General features: G+C 47.5%; 1 protein-coding gene across 1 annotated transcript; it reads right to left on the bottom strand.

Annotated features, from left to right (window-relative positions):
- Positions 1 to 20,671: 20,671 nt before the first annotated feature.
- On the bottom strand, positions 20,672 to 22,018 carry LOC123130840 (protein MIZU-KUSSEI 1). The gene is made up of 2 exons (XM_044550640.1): positions 21,292 to 22,018; positions 20,672 to 21,210 (listed from the first exon to the last, which is right to left on the bottom strand). The coding sequence occupies exons 1-2, from the start codon at positions 21,803 to 21,805 to the stop codon at positions 20,888 to 20,890; spliced, it is 837 nt and encodes a 278-aa protein (XP_044406575.1). The 5' UTR covers positions 21,806 to 22,018; the 3' UTR covers positions 20,672 to 20,887.
- Between the last annotated feature and the right edge of the window lie 543 nt (positions 22,019 to 22,561).

The following is a 22,561-nucleotide window of genomic DNA, read 5'->3' as shown; positions in this document are numbered from 1 at the left end:
GAACTAGATTAGCTCCATGCAGAGCATTATAGACATAAAAAATTGCAAAATACATACGACTCTGAATATACAGACCCGTTAACTAAACTTCTCTCACAAGAAAAACATAATCACGCCTTAGTACTCTTTGGGTGCTAATCACATAGCGATGTGAACTAGGTTACTTACTCTAGTAAGCCCTTTGGGTGTTAGTCACATGGTGGTGTGAACTAATCACATAAATATGTGAACTATTGGTGTTAAATCACATGACGATGTGAACTAGATTATTGACACTAGTGCAAGTGGGAAACTGAAGGTAATATGACCTAGAGGCAATAATAAAGTTGTTATTTATATTTCCTTATATCATGATAAATGTTTATTATTCATGCTAGACTTGTATTGACCAGAAACTTAGTACATGTGTGAATACATAGACAAAAAGAGTGTCCCTAGTATGCCTCTACTTGACTAGCTCGTTAATCAAAGATGGTTAAGTTTCCTGACCATAGACATGTGTTGTCATTTGATGAACGGGATCACATCATTAGAGAATGAAGTGATGGACAAGACCCATCCGTTAGCTTAGCATAATGATCATTTAGTTTTATTGCTATTGCTTTCTTCATGACTTATACATGTTCCTCTGACTATGAGATGATGCAACTCCCGAATACCAGAGGAACACCTTGTATGCTATAAAACATCACAACATAACTGGTGATTATAAAGATGCTCTACATGTGTCTCCGATGGTGTTTTTTGAGTTGGAATAGATCGAGATTAGGATTTGTCACTCCGTGAATCGGAGAGGTATCTCTGGGCTCTCTCGGTAATGCACATCACTATGAGCCTTGCAAGTAATGTAACTAATGAGTTAGTTACGGCATGATGCATTACGGAATGAGTAAAGAGACTTGCCGGTAACGAGATTGAACTAGGTATGATGATACCGACGATCGAATATCGGGCAAGTAACATACCGATGACAAAGGGAATGACGTATGTTGTTATGTTATTTGAACGATAAAGATCTTCGTAGAATATGTAGGAACCAATATGAGCATCCAGGTTCCGCTATTGGTTATTGACCGGAGATGTGTCTCGGTCATGTCTACATAGTTCTCGAACCTGTAGGGTCCGCACGCTTAACGTTCGATGACAATTTGTATTATGAGTTATGTGATTCGATTAGCGAAGTTTGTTTGGAGTCCCGGATGAGATCACAGACATGACGAGGAGTCTCTAAATGGTCGAGAGCTAAATATTCATATATTGGAAGGTTGCATTTGGACATCGGAATGGTTCCGAGACGTTAAGGCATTTTTCCGGAGTACTGGGAGGTTACCGGAACCCCCCGGAGAAGTTAATGGCCTTAGTGGCCTTTATTGGAGAGAGGGAAGAAGGGCCACGAGGTGGCGCACGCCTCCCCCCTGCCCAAACCGAATTGGACTAGGGGTGGGGGCATGGCCCCCTCCTTCCTTCTCTTTCTCCCCTCCTTCCTTTCCCTCCGGTGGAAGAAAGGAAAAGGGGGGCGAATCCTACTTGGACTAGGAGTCCAAGTAGGACTCCCCCCTGGCGCGCCCAACCTTGTCGGCCTCCTCTCTCCCTCACTCCTTTATATACGTGGCCAGGGGCACCCCAATAGCACAACAGACAATCTCTTAGCCGTGTGCGGTGCCCCCCTCCACAGTTCAACACCTCGGTCATATCGTCGTAGTGCTTAGGTAAAGCCCTGCGCCGGTAACATCATCATCACCGTCGCCACGCTGTCGTGCTGACGGAACTCTCCCTCGTCCTCAACTGGATCAAGAGCTCGAGGGACGTCATCGTGTTGAACATGTGCTGAACACGGAGGTGCCATACGTTCGGTAATTTGGTCGGTTGGATCGTGAAGACGTTCGACTAAATCAACCGCATTACTAAACGTTTACGCTTTCGGTCTACGAGGGTATGTGGACACACTCTCCCCGTATCGTTGATATGCATCTCCTAGATAAATCTTGCATGTTCGTAGGAAAATTTTTGAAATACTGCCTTCCCCAACAGAGGCACACTTGGGACACTCTGTTTTGTCTATGTAATCGCACATGTACTAAGTTTCTGGTTAATAAAATTCTAGCATGAATAATATACATTTATCATGATATAAGTAAATATAAATAACAACTTATTATTTCCTCTAGGGCATATTTCCTTCAGTCTCCCACTTGCACTAGAGTCAATAATCTAGATTACTTAGTAATGATTCTAACACCCATGGAGTCTTGGTGATGATCATGTTTTGCTCGTGGAAGAGGCTTACTCAACGGGTCTGCAACATTCAGATCTGTATGTATCTTGCAAATCTCTATGTCTCCCTCCTTGACTTGATCGCGGATGGAATTGAAGTGTCTCTTGATCTGTTTGGTTCTCTTGTGAAATCTGGATTCCTTTGCCAAGGAAATTGCTCCAGTATTGTCACAAAAGATTTTCATTGGACCCGATGTACTAGGTATTACACCTAGATCGGATATGAACTCCTTCATCCAAACTCCTTCATTTGCTGCTTTCGAAGCAGCTATGTACTCCGCTTCACACGTAGATCCCGCCATGACGCTCTGCTTTGAACTACACCAACTGACAGCTCCACCATTCAATATAAATACGTATCCGGTTTGTGACTTAGAGTCATCCGGATCAGTGTCAAAGCTTGCATCGACGTAACCATAAACGAGGAACATATCCTTGGTCATTTTCAGGTATTTCAGGATGTTCTTGACCCTTGTCCAGTGATCCACTCCTGGATTACTTTGGTACCTCCCTGCTAAACTTATAGCAAGGCACATATCAGGTCTGGTACACAACATTGCATACATGATAGAACCTATGGCTGAAGCATAGGGAATGACTTTCATTTTCTCTCTATCTTCTGCAGTGGTCGGGCATTGAGTCTGACTCAACTTCACACCTTGTAACACAGGCAAGAACCCTTTCTTTGACTGATCCATTTTGAACTTCTTTAAAACTTTATCTAGGTATGTGCTTTGTGAAAGTCCAATTAAGCGTCTTGATCTATCTCTATAGATCTTGATGCCCAATATATAAGCAGCTTCACCGAGGTATTTCATTGAAAAATTCTTATTCAAGTATCCTTTTATGCTATCCAGAAATTATGTATTATTTCCAATCAACAATATGTCATCCACGTATAATATTAGAAATGCTACAGAGCTCCCACTCACTTTCTTGTAAATACAGGCTTCTCCAAAAGTATGTATAAAACCATATGCTTTGATCAAACTATCAAAGCGTATATTCCAACTCCGAGAGGCTTGCACCAGTCCATAAATGGATCGCTGGAGTTTGCACACTTTGTTAGCGCCTTTAGGATCGGCAAAACCTTCTGGTTGCATCATATACAACTCTTCTTTAAGAAATCCATTAAGGAATGCAGTTTTGACATCCATTTGCCAGATATCATAATCATAAAATGCGGCAATTGCTAACATGATTCGGACAGACTTAAGCATCACTACAGGTGAGAATGTCTCATTGTAGTCAACTCCTTGAACTTGTCGAAAACCTTTCGCAACAAGTCGAGCTTTGTATACAGTAATATTACCGTCAGCGTCAGTCTTCTTCTTGAAGATCCATTTATTCTCTATGGCTTGCCGATCATCGGGCAAGTCAACCAAAGTCCACACTTTGTTCTCATACATGTATCCCATCTCAGATTTCATGGCCTCAAGCCATTTCGCAGAATTTGGGTTCATCATCACTTCCCATAGTTTGTAGGTTTGTCATGGTCAAGTAACATGACCTCCAGAACAGGATTACCGTACCACTCTGGTGTGGACCGTACTCTGGTTGACCTACGAGGTTCGGTAGTCACTTGATCTGAAGTTTCATGATCATCATCATTAGCTTCCTCACTAATTGTTGTAGGGATCACTGGAATTGATTTATGTGATGAACTACTTTCCAATTTGGGAGAAGGTACAATTACCTCATCAAGTTCTACTTTCCTCCCACTCACTTCTTTTGAGAGAAACTCCTTCTCTAGAAAGGATCCATTCTTACCAACGAATATCTTGCCTTCGGATCTGTGATAGAAGGAGTACCCAACAGTTTCCTTTGTGTATCCTATGAAGACACATTTCTCCAATTTGGGTTCGAGCTTATCAGGTTGAAGCCTTTTCACATAAGCATCGCAGCCCCAAACTTTAAGAAACGACAGCTTAGGTTTCTTGCCAAACCACAGTTCATATGGTGTCGTCTCAACGGATTTAGATGGTGCCCTATTTAACGTGAATGCAGCCATCTCTAAAGCATAACCCCAAAACGATAGCGGTAAATCGGTAAGAGACATCATAGATCGCACCCTATCTAATAAAGTATGGTTATGACGTTCAGACACACCATTACACTGTGGTGTTCCAGGTGGTGTGAGTTGCGAAACTATTCCACATTGTTTCAAATGAAGACCAAACTCATAACTCAAATATTCACCTCCATGATCAGATCGTAGAAACTTTATTTTCTTGTTATGATGATTTTCCACTTCACTCTGAAATTCTTTGAACTTTTCAAATGTTTCAAACTTATGTTTCATTAAGTAGATATACCCATATCTGCTCAAATCATCTGTGAAGGTCAGAAAATAACGATACCCGCCGCGAGCCTCAACAATCATCGAACCGCATACATCAGTATGTATTATTCCCAATAAGTCTATGGCTCGCTCCATTGTTCCGGAGAACGGAGTTTAGTCATCTTGCCCATGAGGCATGGTTCGCAAGCATCAAATGATTCCAAAAGTCCATCGGCATGGAGTTTCTTCATGTGCTTTACACCAATATGACCTAAACGGCACAAATAAGTTGCACTATCATTATTAACTTTGCATCTTTTGGCTTCAATATTATGAGTATGTGTATCACTACAATCGAGATTTAACAAAAATAGACCACTCATCAAGGGTGCATGACCATAAAAGATATTACTCATATAAATAGAACAACCATTATTCTCTGATTTAAATGAATAACTGTCTCGCATCAAACAAGATCCAGATATAATGTTCATGCTCAACGCTGGCACCAAATAACAATTATTCAGGTCGAAAACTAATCCCGACGGTGTATGTAGAGGTAGCGTGCCGACGGCGATCACATCAACCTTGGAACCATTTCCGACGTGCATCGTCACCTCGTCCTTAGCCAATCTTCATTTAATCCGTAGCCCTTGTTTCGAGTTGCAAATATGAGCAACAGAACCAGTATCAAATACCCAGGCGCTATTACGAGCATTAGTAAGATACACATCAATAACATGTATATCAACTATACCTTTCACTTTGCCGTCCTTCTTATCCGCCAAATACTTGGGGCAGTTCCGCTTCCAGTGACCATTCCCTTCGAAGTAGAAGCACTCAGTTTCAGGCTTAGGTCCAGACTTGGGCTTCTTCCCTTGAGCAGCAACTTGCTTGTTATTCTTCTTCAAGTTCCCCTTCTTCCCTTTGCCCTTTTTCTTGAAACTAGTGGTCTTGATAACCATCAACACTTTATGCTCCTTCTTGATTTCTACCTCCACATCCTTTAGCATCGCGAAGAGCTCGGGAATTGTCTTTTCCATCCCTTGCATATTATAGTTCATCATGAAGCCTTTATAGCTTGGTGGTAGTGATTGAAGAACTCTATCAATGACACTATCATCAAGAAGATTAACTCCCAGCTGAGTCAAGTGGTTATGGTACCCAGACATTCTGATTATGTGTTCACTGACAGAACTATTCTCCTCCATTTTGCAGTTGTAGAACTTGTTGGAGACTTCATATCTCTCAACTCGGGCATTTGCTTGAAATATTAACTTCAACTCCTGGAACATCTCATATCCTCCATGATGTTCAAAACGTCTTTGAAGTCCCGATTCTAAGCCGTAAAGCATGACACACTGAACTATCGAGTAGTCATCAGCTTTGCTCTGCCAGACGTTCATAATGTCGGGAGTTCCTCTAGCAGCGGGTCTAGCACCTAGCGGTGCTTCCAGAACGTAATTCTTCTGTGCAGCTGTGACGCCCCCGATTTGACCGTACACTAATCATACACGCAAACGTGTACGATCAAGATCAGGGACTCACGGGAAGATATCACAACACAACTCTACAAATAAAATAAGTCATACAAGCATCATATTACAAGCCAGGGGCCTCGAAGGCTCGAATACAAGAACCCGGTCATAAACGAGTCAGCGGAAGCAACAATATCTGAGTACAGACATAAGTTAAACAAGTTTGCCTTAAGAAGGCTAGCACAAACTGGGATACAGATCGAAAGAGGCGCAGGCCTCCTGCCTGGGATCCTCCTAACTACTCCTGGTCGTCGTCAGTGGGCTGCACATAGTAGTAGGCACCTCCGGTGTAGTAGGAGTCGTCGTCAACGGTGGTGTCTGGATCCTGGACTCCAGCATCTGGTTGCGACAACCAGAAAGAAAGAAAAGGGGGGAGAAAGCAACCGTGAGTACTCATCCAAAGTACTCGCAAGCAAGGAGCTACACTACATATGCATGGGTATATGTCTAAAGGGCCATATCGGTGGACTGAACTGCAGAATGCCAGAAAAAGAGGGGGAAAGCTAGTCCTATTGAAGACTACGCTTCTGGCAGCCTCCGTCTTGCAGCATGTAGAAGAGAGTAGACTGAAGTCCTCCAAGTAGCATCGCATAGCATAATCCTACCCGACGATCCTCTCCTCGTCCCCTATTAGAGAGCGACCACCGGGTTGTATCTGGCACTTGGAAGGGTGTGTTTTATTAAGTATCCAGTTCTAGTTGTCATAAGGTCAAGGTACAACTCCAAGTCATCCTGTTACCGAAGATCACGGCTATTCGAATAGATTAACTTCCCTGCAGGGGTGCACCACATAACCCAACACGCTCGATCGCATTTGGCCGAACACACTTTCCTGGGTCATGCCCGGCCTCGAAAGATCAACATGTCGCAGCCCTACCTAGGCACAACAGAGAGGTCAGCACGCCGGTCTAAATCCTATGGCGCAGGGGTCTGGGCCCATCGCCCATTGCACACATGCACGTTGCGAGGGCGACCGGAAGCAGAACTAGCCCCCTTAATACAAGAGCAGGCTTACGTTCCAATCCGGCGCGCGCCGCTCAGTCACTGACGTCACGAAGGCTTCGACTGATACCACGACGTCGAGTGCCCATAATTGTCCCCGCGTAGATGGTTAGTGCATATAGGCCAGTGACCAGACTCAGATCAAATACCAAGATCTCGTTAAACGTGTTAAGTATCCGTGAACGCAAACCAGGGCCAGGCCCACCTCTCTCCTAGGTGATCTCAACCTGCCCTGTCGCTCCGCCACAAAGTAACAGTCGGGGGCCGTCGGGAACCCAGGCCCACCTCTACCGGGATGGAGCCACCTGCCCCTTCAGCCCCCAACTCCGGACAATACCACAGGTAATGTAACAGTGTAAAGTATATAGTATATGCCCGTGATCACCTCCCGAAGTGATCACGGCCCAGTAGTATAGCATGGCAGACGGACAAGAGTGTAGGGCCACTGATGGAACACTAGCATCCTATACTAAGCAGTAGGATAGCAGGTAAAGGTAACAACAGTAGTAGCAAGGACAGGCTATGCAGCAGTATAGGATTAACTGAAAGCAGTAACATGCTACACTACTCTAATGCAAGCAGTATAGAGAAGAATAGGCGATATCTGGTGATCAAGGGGGGGGGGGTTGCCTGGTTGCTCTGGCAAGGAGGGGTCATCAACACAGTAGTCGTACTGGGGGTCTCCGGCAGTCTTGGGGTCTACTGGAAAGAAGTAATGGAGGGGGAACACAATAAATAACAGAGCAATCAATGTAACAAAAAGCAAGATGCAGCATTACGTTGTGCTAGGGGTGACCTGACGCGGTACGAGGAGATACCGGTGAAGGGGGGAAACATCCAGGAAAATATCCCCAGTGTTTCGCGTTTTCGGACAGATGAACCGGAGGGGGAAAGTTGCATGTTCGCTATGCTAGGGATGCGTGGCGGACGAACGGGCTGCGAATCCAGATTTGTCTCCTCGTTCTGAGCAACTTTCATGTACAAAGTTTTCCCATCCGAGCTACGGTTTATTTTATATTAATTTTAAAAGAATTAAATCACTTTTAGGATTTATTTAATTATTTTAATTCAACATTATCCAGAATAGTGTTTGCTGACGTCAGCAGTTGACATGGTCAACCTGACAGGTGGGTCCCACCTGTCAGTGACACATTTAGTTATCCAGTTTAATTAACCTAATCACGATTAATTAGGGGTGGGCCCAACTGTCATTGACTGATTAATTAATTACCTAATAGTTTAATTAATTTATAATTGATTAGTTTAATTAATGAAAATTAATTAAGTTAATTAATTAATTCTCTATTTATTTTTATCATTTTTTTAAACATTCTGGGGGTCGGGCCCCACTTGTCAGTGGCTCTGGGGAAACCATAGCGGGCGCGGGCGTCGGGCACAGCCCCAACAGGGGCGCACCCGATTGGGCGATGCAGGGAGAGGCAACCGGGGCAGCGGCGGGGCGCGTCGCAGACGTCGGCGAGTGGAGGCGGGCAGCACCTACAGCAAGCAGGATGAGGAGTAGGCCACGGACGCGCACGGCGCACGGGCGCGGGAGGCGGGCGCGATGTGCAGGGGAGGCGAGAGAGCAGCAGCAGCGCATTGCAGTGGGAGGATAGGGTGGGCGCCGGCGGGCGCCAACGGTTGCGCGCGCAGCGCGGGTACAGGGGCGAGGGAAGGTCTGCGGGCGCGGCGAGGTCGGGGAGAAGGCGCGCGGGGCGCGAGCGGGGCCAGACAAGGCGCGAGCAGTCGGGCCGGAGCGTGGCGGCGACCTACAGCGGGAGGCAGAGGGGGATTGGGCAAGGGGCTCACAGGGGAGGTCGCGTGCGAGCTCGAGGGGGCCGGGGAGGCGTTGGAGCAGCAGGTCGACACAGTCGTCAACTCGTCATGGCGTTGGCCGACGCGGAGGAGCGGCGACGATCTGGCAATGGGGGACACCATGGCCTTGCATTGGTGGGGTGGACGATGACCACGGGGTGCGACGAGGTCCAAAGGCGCCGGCGGTGGAGAGGTACGGCAGGACGCTGGCGTCGGCGAGAGGGGGGCTCCGGGGAGGAGGCGCCGTCGTCGGGGGTGCAGGGCGGCGCGGGATCGGGGCGATCCCGATCCAGATAATGGGGGGGACGAGTGGGGGCGAGGGGAATGGGGAGTGGGGGGTTACGGGTTAGGGTTTCCCCCTCGTGGGGATAAGGCAGGGGTGGTTCGGCCGGCTGGGCCAGGTGGGCCGGCCTGGCCGGTGAGCTGGGCCGTCTCGCCCAGTTGGCCAGGGGGCTTTTTTTCTTTTTAGTTTTGTTTTATTTTTACTTTTTCTTTTCTGCTTTCTTTTATTTATTTAATAATTTATAGTTTTACAAAAAGTAAAACCCATATCTAAAATAGAGTTACAATTCCAACTACTTTCACAGAAAGTTTTACCCCTGATCAAAATAGTTTAGTATTTTATAACATTCAAAGACATTTATTCAATAGTTTTACCTACTGTTTTAATCATTTAAGTGCATTTAAACTTTTTATAAAATTTTGGTTTCTCCATAATAATTACCTATGCATTATTTGGTAATACCCCAACATTTTAGTTTTAATATTTGAAAACCTTTACCGTTTGACTTTATTTTAAGTTTGAATTTCGAATCGATTTTGAACTAACACGAGATTAACAACAGTAACTATGGTGACGAGGCATCATTAACATGGGATTACTGTAGCCTAATTATCCGGGCGTCACAATTCTCCTCCACTACAAGAAATCTTGTCTCGAGATTTAGGGGGCGAGTAAGGGGGAAAGACTAGGTTGCGAAATTCTAATGGGTCTTCTCGGTCTTTGTTGCACTTCCCGAAGTAGTTGATCCTTTACGTTGATGTCTCCATTTCTCTGCTTCAGGTCATCATGATGAAGTCGGCATCCTTTCTTCGGGATCTTCATCATATTTACGAATAGGTAACGGGGCAGATCGGCAAGGACAGAATGCTATAAGGGTAATAATCTGGGATTAACCCATGAATGGGCATAGGAGTACCTCTCGAGTTGAACAAATAAAACACATCGAGAGTAAAGTTGGAAGGTACAATAAGAGGTTTCAAGCAGCCAGGCAATCGTTCAATGCCTAGACAGAAGGTGAAAGGGGTTTCAAAGCAACGAAATAATTATTGTGGCCGACATCAGAATATATCACTAGGAATGTGGCTCGTGAATTGCATACGAAGCCAAGCGCGAGAGTTAACTTTGGAAACAGGGTGTACAGGAGAGTCAGGTTTTGATCCTGTGGCATTGTGGGTTATGGGCCCACCATGTGGGTAAAGGTAGGAAGGTGCTAATCAATTTGCACGGTCAAGATAGCAAGGCAGGTCAGAGTATCGCCTGTCAGTTATGTCAGCAACAACATCGGTACCAAGGGCGAGGGATGAAGAGAACCATCTTCCTGCTCGTTGAACAAGACGGACCAATAGGCAAAGTTCTCGTGCATCGGTGGTTACCAAAATGTCAACAACACTAGTAACAGGGTCTTACTAATAGAGTTGTACACTGAGGTGCTTATAAAAGCAGTGACGTATTACTATTTATATCATATAAACCTCAAGAAGGTTAAACAGAACAATGGAAAGGAAAATGTGATTGTTAGATTAAACAGAACAATGGAAAGGAAAATGTGTTTAAACACATATTTCAGGGGTATATCCTTCCCAAGAACAAGCAGAACATATTATCCATGATAGGATATAATGTAGAAAACTCTTTAGGTAAGGGAAGAAAAATTTCATCACATTAACCATACAACGGTGTTTGGACAACAGAGCAAGAAACATTTAGCACGGGGCTTCAAATGTTCTTGCTGAAAATCAGAGTACCACAGACATGCTTCGAGATAGCATTGCATGGTCTTCAATCAAAGGTCAGACTCTGGATACACGAAGGGATTCATCATTAAACCAAGGAGAGGATGAGGAGGTGGCTGATGGACTCAGCGATAATACAACGAGGTATCCAAAAAGATGGATTTCCACAGTTATGTGAACAAGGAGATAACATTTGTCAGATCAAATGATATAATGATGTATGCTCAAGGAAAAACATACACAATTAAACATTAGTGGAAAAGGGTGCCCAAAGTAGGGCCTTAGGTAGCATGATCAAATGTTAGAAGGGTGATTCAGTGATCAATAGTCTAAGAATGAACGTTCGTCCATTAACTTCAAAGCAATAGGGTTGCTAGAAGGGCAGAATCCAAACAGCACCGTTCACCTGTTGGTATCCCGTTTAGATCCAACACGGGGACCAAGAAAGGATGGTGATGGTGATAAGTATTACCTGTATCAAGAATTCTTAGGAAGTGGTGAAATTCTCACAACATTCTTGACATAAAAGATGGTAATACTCCAAGGTATCGAAGAATAATTGCTGGATAGCACGGGTCTCCAGGTATGACACAAAACACGAACAAGTTTGTGTTGGAGGGAAGGCAATAATGTTGTCGGTGATAACACAAATCATCGAGGGACAAGGATGGTTACCTGTCATCATCCATTTGGTTGATATTCTGGAAGGAATCAAAATGTTGTTTGACGACCACGACAAATTTAGTTGAGAGGCTCCACGAAGATGTAATCGATCGGCGATGACATCAAGTCAAAGGAATGATGAAGCGAAAGGTTATTGGAACCATGGGTATGACACAAACTCGAAATCAAGTTTGTTGTTCAGGGAGAAATGATATGACAAGGAAGACTGACGTAAGATTAGCTCACCATTGAAATTTATGCTCCGGGAAAAAGGACGAGGTAGCACAGTTAAAATTTTAGCACAATAATGATATAGCCGGTCAGGCTAGGAATGACTTGAAGGATTATTAAACTCGTAAGCAACGAAAATTACTTAGAGTTATTGAATCGGAGTGTGGACTCGGTTCAGTTATCGGTGTCCTTGAGTGTTTAATAACTCAGAGCCCATGAAAAATTGTAATCAGTGAGAATGTAGTACTTGATGAAGAACTCATAGGAAGTTATGCAGTTCCAAGATAGTCTCGAGATACCAGGGGGTAGTACTCGACGACAGATCAAAGTAGAGGTTGGACTAGAGTAATGCTCTGCAGAAGACAAGTGCTCAAACTTGCACGAGAAATGGAATCAAGGAGAAAATATGGCCGGAACCACGATTGCAAAGAATCAATTCACAGATACCAAATGATAATATATCAAGGGAATAGTTATTATTTCAAGAAGCTTCCATGATAGGATATACATCGTGTCCATGGGCATGAACACAAAGTTCAAGGTCGACTCCCACTTCTTCAATGCATAACCTTTCATTCACTCCTCGCGTTTCAAAAATGACATTAGGGTTGAAATTTTTTACCTGGTGAAATACCAGATAAGTATGAAACGTGAAATCTTTCGGGATCACACAGATTAGGGAAGGCGTTGGTTCAACCCATCGGGGGATCGTGGAAACATATACCACAAGCTTCAATAGTAAATATCACCAGCTCGAAAGCAGAGCATGGTTGGCCAAATCAAGGAATAAGATTTACCAAAGGCATTATGTATCAGGGAAAGAACTTCCAAACATGATTGAATATGAAGGACGTTGTTGGATAAAATCCAACAAGGTTCTGATGGCCAATAAAGGATCTGATGTGAGTATCGGCTCACAACCAGAGGAAGAATCAATGCAAAGACATTGGATTATAGAAACAACTAAGTACCTTAGAGCTCAATTGCAAAGGAATTATGATTTACAAAGCGAAGGATCAGGAGCAGACGCTCTGATCATGGATGGATAAGTTCAATATACTTAGGGGCACAATCGACGACAATTTGATTGGCGAGAACCAGCTCACCTTTGAAATGACGTCTGAGCCGGAAGGATGAATTCTAGGATATGACTGAGTATTGAGAGCATTCACATCATATTGGATCAATGGACTCAAAATGATATTGACAAAGGATGCCAATAAGATTATGAGATTTATGGTATTAACCATAACGCAAGCAAGCAAGAAAGAAATTTAGGAGCAACAGGCTGCTCAGGATTTTTGGAAGACCGAATGGTATTTCGAAGAATTTTGTGAAATACATGAATCAACTGGGAATGAGTGAATCCTCGATAAGTGCGAGAAATTATTCATAGGGGTATTCAGGTGGCAAGGAACTGCAAGGCAGTAGGCACAAAGTATTCTCGGGGTATCTTGTAATAACAAGATCGACTAGAAATAAAAGTAAGAACGACAGACGACATGTGTAAGTATTTATCCATAGGGATGTTTTGGTGGTAGGGAATTGCAAAAGCAACGGGCAAAAAGCCTCGAGAGAATATCGGAGAGTATCTTTGAAATCTTCTGGTGCAGCAGGCGATCATCTGTAATAAGGGGCTCTCCGGAAGAAAGTAATTACGAGAACCTAGAGTTAGAGTTAGCAAAATCATTTATCCCGAATAGAAGAGATATCAGAATCCCAGAGTAAGGATCGAGGAGTAAAAGATCCTAATACCACCCAGATGGCGACGTGGGCCCGTAAGGCACACAGCCATGTTAGTAAAAAGTTTTGTAATGTCTAGACTCGACTTCGGCCAAGGAGTGTGGAAGGGGGATTCCTACAGGCAGTCGGCTCTGATACCAACTTGTGACGCCCCCGATTTGACCGTATACTAATCATACACGCAAACATGTACGATCAAGATCAAGGACTCACGGGAAGATATCACAACACAACTCTACAAATAAAATAAGTCATACAAGCATCATATTGCAAGCCAGGGGCCTCGAAGGCTCGAATACAAGAACCCGATCATAGACGAGTCAGCGGAAGCAACAATATCTGAGTACAGACATAAGTTAAACAAGTTTGCCTTAAGAAGGCTAACACAAACTGGGATACATATCGAAAGAGGCGCAGGCCTCCTGCCTGGGATCCTTCTAACTACTCCTGGTCGTCGTCAGCGGGCTGCACGTAGTAGTAGGCACCTCCGGTGTAGTAGGAGTCGTCGTCAACGGTGGCGTCTGGATCCTGGACTCCAGCATCTGGTTGCGACAACCAGAAAGAAAGAAAAGGGGGAAAAGGGGGGGAGAAAGCAACCGTGAGTACTCATCCAAAGTACTCGCAAGCAAGGAGCTACACTACATATGCATGGGTATATGTGTAAAGAGCCATATCGGTGGACTGAACTGCAGAATGCCAGAATAAGAGGGGGAAAGCTAGTCCTATCGAAGACTACGCTTCTGGCAGCCTCCGTCTTGCAGCATGTAGAAGAGAGTAGACTAAAGTCCTCCAAGTAGCATCGCATAGCATAATCCTACCCGACGATCCTCTCCTCGTCCCCTATTAGAGAGCGACCACCGGGTTGTATCTGGCACTTGGAAGGGTGTGTTTTATTAAGTATCCAGTTCTAGTTGTCATAAGGTCAAGGTACAACTCCAAGTCGTCCTGTTACCGAAGATCACGGATATTCGAATAGATTAACTTCCCTGTAGGGGTGCACCACATAACCCAACACGCTCGATCCCATTTGGCCGGACACACTTTCCTGGGTCATACCCGGCCTCGGAAGATCAACACGTCGCAGCCCTACCTAGGCACAACAGAGAGGTCAGCACGCCGGTCAAAATCCTATGGCGCAGGGGTCTGGGCCCATCACCCATTGCACACCTACACGTTGCGAGGGCGGCCGGAAGCAGAACTAGCCCCCTTAATACAAGAGCAGGCTTACGTTCCAATCCGTCGCGCGCCGCTCAGTCGCTGACGTCACGAAGGCTTCGGCTGATACCACGATGTCGAGTGCCCATAACTGTCCCCGCGTAGATGGTTAGTGCGTATAGGCCAGTGGCTAGACTCAGATCAAATACCAAGATCTCGTTAAAAGTGTTAAGTATCCGCGAACACCGACCAGGGCCAGGCCCACCTCTCTCCTAGGTGGTCTCAACCTGCCCTGTCGCTCCGCCACAAAGTAACAGTCGGGGGCCGTCGGGAAACCAGGCCCACCTCTACCGGGATGGAGCCACCTGCCCCTTCAGCCCCCAACTCCGGACAATACCACAGGTAATGTAACAGTGTAAAGTATATAGTATATGCCCGTGATCACCTTCCGAAGTGATCACGGCCCAGTAGTATAGCATGGCAGACGGACAAGAGTGTAGGGCCACTGATGGAACACTAGCATCCTATATTAAGCAGTAGGATAGCAGGTAAAGGTAACAATAGTAGTAGCAAGGACAGGCTATGCAGCAGTATAGGATTAACTGAAAGCAGTAACATGCTACACTACTCTAATGCAAGCAGTATAGAGAAGAATAGGCGATATCTGGTGATCAAGGGGGGGGCTTGCCTGGTTGCTCTGGCAAGAAGGAGGGGTCATCAACACAGTAGTCGTACTGGGGGTCTCCGGCAGTCTCGGGGTCTACCGGAAAGAAGTAATGGAGGGGGAACACAATAAATAACAGAGCAATCAATGTAACAAAAAGCAAGATGCGGCATTACGTTGTGCTAGGGGTGACCTGACGCGGTACAAGGAGATACCGGTGAAGGGGGGAAACATCCGGGAAAATATCCCCGGTGTTCTGCGTTTTTGGACAGATGAACCGGAGGGGGAAAGTTGTGTGTTCGCTATGCTAGGGATGTGTGGCGGACGAACGGGCTGTGTATCCGGATTCATCTCGTTGTTCTGAGCAACTTTCATGTACAAAGTTTTTCCATTAGAGCTACGGTTTATTTTATATTAATTTTAAAAGAATTAAATCACTTTTAGGATTTATTTAATTATTTTAATTCAACATTATCCAGAATAGTGTTTGCTGACATCAGCATGACATCAGCAGTTGACCTGGTCAACCTGACAGGTGGGTCCCACCTGTCAGTGACACATTTAGTTATCTGGTTTAATTAACCTAATCAGGATTAATTAGGGGTGGGCCCCACTGTCATTGACTGATTAATTAATTACCTAATAGTTTAATTAGTTTATAATTGATTGGTTAATTAATTAATTATCTATTTATTTATTTATTTACTTTTATCATTTTTTTTAAACATTCTGGGGGTCGGGCCCCACTTGTGAGTGGCTCTGGGGAAACCATAGCGGGCGCGGGCGTCGGGCACAGCCCCAACAGGGTCGCCCCCGATTGGGCGCTACAGGGAGAGGCAACCGGGGCAGCGGCGGGGCGCGTCGCAGCCGCCGGCGAGTGGAGGCGGGCAGCACCGGCAGCAAGCAGCATCAGCAGTAGGCCGCAGACGCGCGCGGCGCACGGGCGCGGGAGGCGGGCGCGATGTGCAGGGGAGGCGAGAGGGCAGCAGCAGCGCATTGCAGTGGGGGGATAGGGTGGGCGCCGGCGGGCGCCAACGGTTGCGGGGCGCGCAGCTTGTCCGGTGACGGGCGCGCGCGGCGTGGGTACAGGGGCGAGGGAAGGTCTGCGAGCGCGGCGAGGTCGGGGAGAAGGCGCGCGGGGCGCGAGCGGGGCCAGACAAGGCGCGAGCAGTTGGGCCGGACCATGGCGGCGACCTACAGCGGGAGGTGGAGGGGGATTGGGCAAGGGGCTCACACGGGAGGTCGCGTGCGAGCTCGAGGGGGCCGGGGAGGCGTTGGAGCAGCAGGTAGACACAGTCGTCAACTCGCCATGGCGTTGGCCGACGCGGAGGAGCGGCAACGATCCGGCGATGGGGGACACCGTGGCCTTGCGTTGGTGGGGTGGACGACGACCACGGGGCGCGACGAGGTCCAAAGGCGCCGGCGGTGGAGAGGCAGGGCAGGACGCTGGCGTCGGCGAGAGGGGGGCTCCGGGGAGGAGGCGCCGTCGTCGGGGGTGCAGGGCGGCGCGGGATCGGGGCGATCCCGATCCAGATCGTGGGGGGGACGAGTGGGGGCGAGGGGAATGGGGAGTGGGGGGTTACGGGTTAGGGTTTCCCCCTCGTGGGGATAAGGCAGGGGCGGTTCGGCCGGCTGGGCCAGGTGGGCCGGCCTGGCCGGTGAGCTGGGCCGTCTGGCCCAGTTGGCCAGGGGGCTTTTTTTTCTTTTTAGTTTTGTTTTATTTTTACGTTTTCTTTTCTGCTTTCTTTTATTTATTTAATAATTTATAGTTTTACAAAAAGTAAAACCCATATCTAAAATAGAGTTACAATTCCAACTACTTTCACAGAAAGTTTTACCCCTGATCAAAATAGTTTAGTATTTTATAACATTCAAAGACATTTATTCAATAGTTTTACCTACTGTTTTAATCATTTAAGTGCATTTAAACTTTTTATAAAATTTTGGTTTCTCCACAAGAATTACCTATGCATTATTTGGCAATACCCCAACATTTTAGTTTTAATATTTGAAAACCTTTACCGTTTGACTTTATTTTAAGTTTGAATTTCGAATCGATTTTGAACTAACACGAGATTAACAACAGTAACTGTGGTGACGTGGCATCATTAACATGGGATTATTGTAGCCTAATTATCCGGGCGTCACAGCAGCAATGAGGATAATCCTCAAGTTACGGACCCAGTCCGTGTAGTTGCTACCATCATCTTTCAACTTAGCTTTCTCTAGGAACGCATTAAAATTCAAGGGAACGGTAGCACGGGCCATTGATCTACAACAACATAGATATGCGAAAACTATCAGGACTAAGTTCATGATAAATTAAAGTTCAATTAATCATATTACTAAAGAACTCCCACTTAGATAGACATCCCTCTAATCATCTAAATGATCACGTGATCCATATCAACTAAACCATGTCCGATCATCATGTGAGATGGAGTAGTTTTCAATGGTGAACATCTCTATGTTGATCATATCTACTATATGATTCACGTTCGACCTTTCAGTCTCAGTGTTCCGAGAGCATATCTGCATATGCTAGGCTCGTCAAGTTTAACCCGAGTATTCTGCATGTGCAAAACTAGCTTGCACCCGTTGTATGTGAACGTAGAGCTTATCACACCCGATCATCACGTGGTGTCTCGGCACGCGAACTGTAGCAACGCCCCACCTTCCTTTATTCCACCGGAGGGAAAAGGAAGGAGAGGGAGAGGGAAAGGGAAGGGGGGTCGTGCCCCCTCCTCCTTGTCCTATTCGGACTCCCTAGGAGGGGGGCGCGCGCCACCCCCCGCGGGCTTCCCTCTCTCTCTCACTTAAGCCAATGTAGGCCCAACATTTCCCGGGGAGGGGGGGGCCAGTAACCCCTCGGTACTCCGAAAAAATACCTGAATCACTTGGAACCATTCCGATGCCCGAATACTACCTTCCAATATATGAATCTTTACCTATTGACCATTTTGAGACTCCTCGTCATGTCCGTGATCTCATCCGGGACTTCGAACAATCTTCGGTCACCAAAACACATAACTCATAATACAAATCGTCATTGAACGTTAAGCGTGCGGATCCTACGGGTTTGAGAACTATGTAGACATGATCGAGACACATCTCCGGTCAATAACCAATAGTGGAACCTGGATGCTCATATTGGTTCCTACATATTCTTCGAAGATCTTTTTCGGTCAAACCGCATAACAACGTATGGCATTCCCTTTGTCATCGGTATGTTACTTGCCCGAGATTCGACCATCGGTATCATCATACCTAGTTCAATCTCATTACCGCCAAGTCTCTTTACTCGTTCCGTAATACATCATTCCACAACTAACTCATTAGTCACATTGCTTGCAAGGCTAATAGTTATGTGCATTACCGAGAGGGCCCAGAGATACCTCTCCGATACACGGAGTAACAAATCCTAATCTTGATCTATGCCAATGCAACAAACACCTTCGGAGACACCTGTAGAGCATCTTTATAATCAGCTAGTTATGTTGTGATGTTTGATAGCACACAAGGTGTTCCACCGATATTCGGGAGTTGCATAATCTCATAGTCAGAGGAATATGTATAAGTCATGAAGAAAGCAATAGCAATAAAACTAAACGATCATAATGCTAAGCTAACGGATGGGTCTTGTCCATCACATCATTCTCTAATGATGTGGTCCCGTTTATCAAATGATAACACATGTATATGGTCAGGAAACTTAACCATCTTTGATTAACGAGCTAGTCAAGTAGAGGCACACTAGGGACACTCTGTTTTGTCTATGTATTCACACATGTACTAAGTTTCCAGTTAATACAATTCTAGCATGAATAATAACCATTTATCATGATATAAGGAAATATAAATAACAACTTTATTATTGCCTCTAGGGCATATTTCCTTCACGTCGTTGGGCGCCTTGCATGATGGCGGAGCCTGAGGGCTAGGGCGGAAACCCCAGGGGCTATCGACGGTGGCTGCGCCACCATAGGTGTGGGGGCAGCATGCTAACTAGCCTTGCAGATCGGTGGCAGCGGATCGGAGCTTCCCCTACACAGATTCATTCTGTTTTGGGTGGGGGTAACTCAGCCGCCCGCTAGCGGCCCTGGACGGCAGTAGCTTCACGTCTGGGGTGTCTTGGTCCCTGCCCCTCTCCCCGATGGTGGTGTGACTCCCTTTCGGCGGAGTGCTTGGCGGCAAGGTGTGGCGAAGTTCCAGCGGATCTTGGTCTGGATCTGGTTGGTGGGATTGGTCCGTGGATACTGACAAGCATGGTGAAGTCACACCTCGACTGCTCCGTGGCACCATGGTGGTACAGGCGGAAGTGGTGGTAGCTCGGCATGGTAGTGTTGGTGGGGCGAGACGATGCGGCTTCATCGTTGTGGTGTTGCTGCAACGGCTAAGCGAACCAACATGGGTGGTATGACCCATTCCTATGGGCAGGAATGCAGGTGTGTGATGATTCGGATGAAAGTCATGCCCGTCTTCGATTGGTGCCAGCGGCGATGGCGCATGTGGGCATTGTTCTCCTCTTTGGAGGCGTCATTGTGGTATGTTGGCACCTCGCTCTCTCTCACTTGATTGGTTGTCTCCGGGCGAAAGCCTAGGTTCGGTTCCAGATCGATAATGGCAACGCCCTCGACATTGTTCCTCTGTTGATGCTCACCGCTATTCTGGATTGTTCTTCAGGGGAGCTATGTACCCCGTCATGCATGAGTCCAAGACCATGACATTTCCAGGGTTATGTGAGTCCTATCACCCACCTGCCAACTCTTTAGGCACGCAAGCATAGTTGGTGCGTCAGCAACGAAAGTTCATTTGGAGTTGTCGCTCTTTCGAGTTGACCAGGACATGTACAAGGACGTGTACAAAGTCCATACAACGTGGGTCAAGACACGGCTTTGTTGGTCAATTTAGGACACACCCTCATGCGTTGGGGTTGTATTGTGTGTGTGTGTGTTTACTTCTCACCCGGCCTGAATTTTCTGTATTTTATCCTCTGTCTTTTATAAAACAAAGACACACAATTTACGTGTGTTTACTTCTCACCCGGTTGCGGTGAGAGCTTGCCTGAATTTTCTGTATTTTATCCTCTGTCTTTTATAAAACAAAGGGCACACAATTTACGTGCTCTCGGAAAAAGAGAGCGGAAGGGGTTGATCGAATGGATGGGACTGCGTCCACAATACCATGAAAATATATTTCATGAGAAGTCTAATAATATTGATTTGGTTCTGTAGATGATTATATTTTGTTCTACAAATTTGGTTAACCTTTGCTCTAATGTGCACTGCATGTTAAAATGGAGGAAATATCAATATTAATTTTGATTAAGCACTAGAGTGAGCAATGATACTATTGTACGTACTACATACTGTACAAGGCCAGCCAATTAAGTCCTGCACCAGAATACATGGAACCCAAGAGAAAGAAAGAAAACAACCCCAAATATGCATGCACAAGGACGTGTACAAAGTCCATACAGGAAGAATTTTTTTCCTCGACCGCCCGTCAGACTCTGAGCAGGTAGATGCTGAGCTCGGGCCCTCCGCTGCCGTCGGGGTTCATCATGTAGAACGCCTCCGAGTCCCTCGATCCGACGACCCGCTCGAACTTGGCGCGCATGTACATCAGATCGCCCTCGCTGGCGCCGCCTGCGGCCCCGGCGGCACCGTCGTCCGGGAGCACGCCGGCGCCGACGGACACCTGTTCCACGGCGCCGAGCACGCGCCACTCGTCGGCGCCGCACTCGCGGTGCACCGCGTAGCCGCACTTGAGCCCGTTGCAGTACGCGCGCCACGTCGGCTCCTCCAGCAGCGGCCGCCGCTTCTCCCCTGCACGTGCCTGCGGGTTAATCTGTGGCTTTGGCGCTCGAGCTGCTCTCGCTGTGGTTGTGCGGGTGGTGGACGTCGTACCTGCGTTGAGCGGCGGCTTCTCGCACTCGAGCGCGAGGCGCACGAGGCCCGAGGACATCTCCCTGACGAGCGCGCCGGTGGAGTAGGCGGCCATCTCCACCAGCAGCACCGGCGCCGATCGCGGGTCCGTCTGCAGCGCCACGTGCACGCGCCCGCGCCGCCGCCCGAAGATGGTGCCCGTCACGCACGACCCGAGCTGCTCGCGCCGGCGCCGGTGCGTGATCGCCGCCAGGAACACCGACCGCAGACGCGCCAGCGCGTCCGCGCGCTTCTTCCTCGACGACGACGAGGAGGAGGACTGCTCGCCGGTGGAAGACGACTGCGCGGAGGACAGAGCGGCCGCTCCAGCCTCCTGGCCGCTCGGCCCGCTGCGCTGCGGCGCCTTGCTGGAGCGCTTCTTGAGCAGCCAGGTGAAGCTGCCGCTGCCGCTGCCGCCGCCGCTCGCGGCGGTGGCGCTCCTGGAGCTGGAAGAGGGGAGGGGCAGCGGGGATGCCGCGCGAAAGGCTCTCGCCATGATGGCCAGCGCCGGCAAGCTCGCGCACTCTCTCTACCTTTCGTTGCTGCGGCCGTCCGTGCGTGCGCGATGCTAATGATTCGTGGCCGCTGGGTGGAGTATTTGACGGGGTTTTAGTGGCAAAGCCGCCTGCTTTAAGGTGGTTAGCACTTGGCAGGGGGGGCGGCAGGGGTGGTGGCGGTACGCTTTTGGCAAAGCGGCTCGCGCGGGGAACACCCTGCCCGGCGCGGCGTAAATACCAGCACGAGAGGACGAGAGGGAATGACCGGTGAGGTGCGGTGCGATGCGATTAACACGGCCGCCTGACGGACCGACCGGCCGGCCGAGCAACCGGACGGGCAGGGAGGGCACGTACGGGCGTCGCGCAGGTGTCTCGGAGCGGCGGACGTGAGAGGGCACAGCACACAGGCCACAAGGCGTGAGCGTACATGTGTCGACGTTCCATGGTTGACACCGATAGGTGACGTGATACCGGGGCTCGGCGTCAGTAAAAGTTATCGGCACCTTTTTCCTTTCTGGCCTGATAATCATCGCTGCTGCCTACAATCGTGCAGCTTATTGAAGGGGACAACGGTTGTGACCTGAACAATGGAAATGTTTATATCGGTTCTATTCGTAGAAAATTTTGTTTATCGGTTCGGAGACCCAGGGCTCACCCCGTAGATCGACCGTGCCGACCAAAGTAGCGCAGCGACTACCAAGAAACCACTAGCGCGTGAGTAAAACCGTTGCTTGCACGTGTACGTACCTACTGCG

The sequence above is a fragment of the Triticum aestivum genome, chromosome 6A (genome assembly GCF_018294505.1).
Source record: "Triticum aestivum cultivar Chinese Spring chromosome 6A, IWGSC CS RefSeq v2.1, whole genome shotgun sequence".
NCBI lineage: Eukaryota > Viridiplantae > Streptophyta > Magnoliopsida > Poales > Poaceae > Triticum > Triticum aestivum.
Note: the sequence above shows the minus strand (reverse complement) of the source record. Positions and strands in the feature narration are given on the sequence as shown.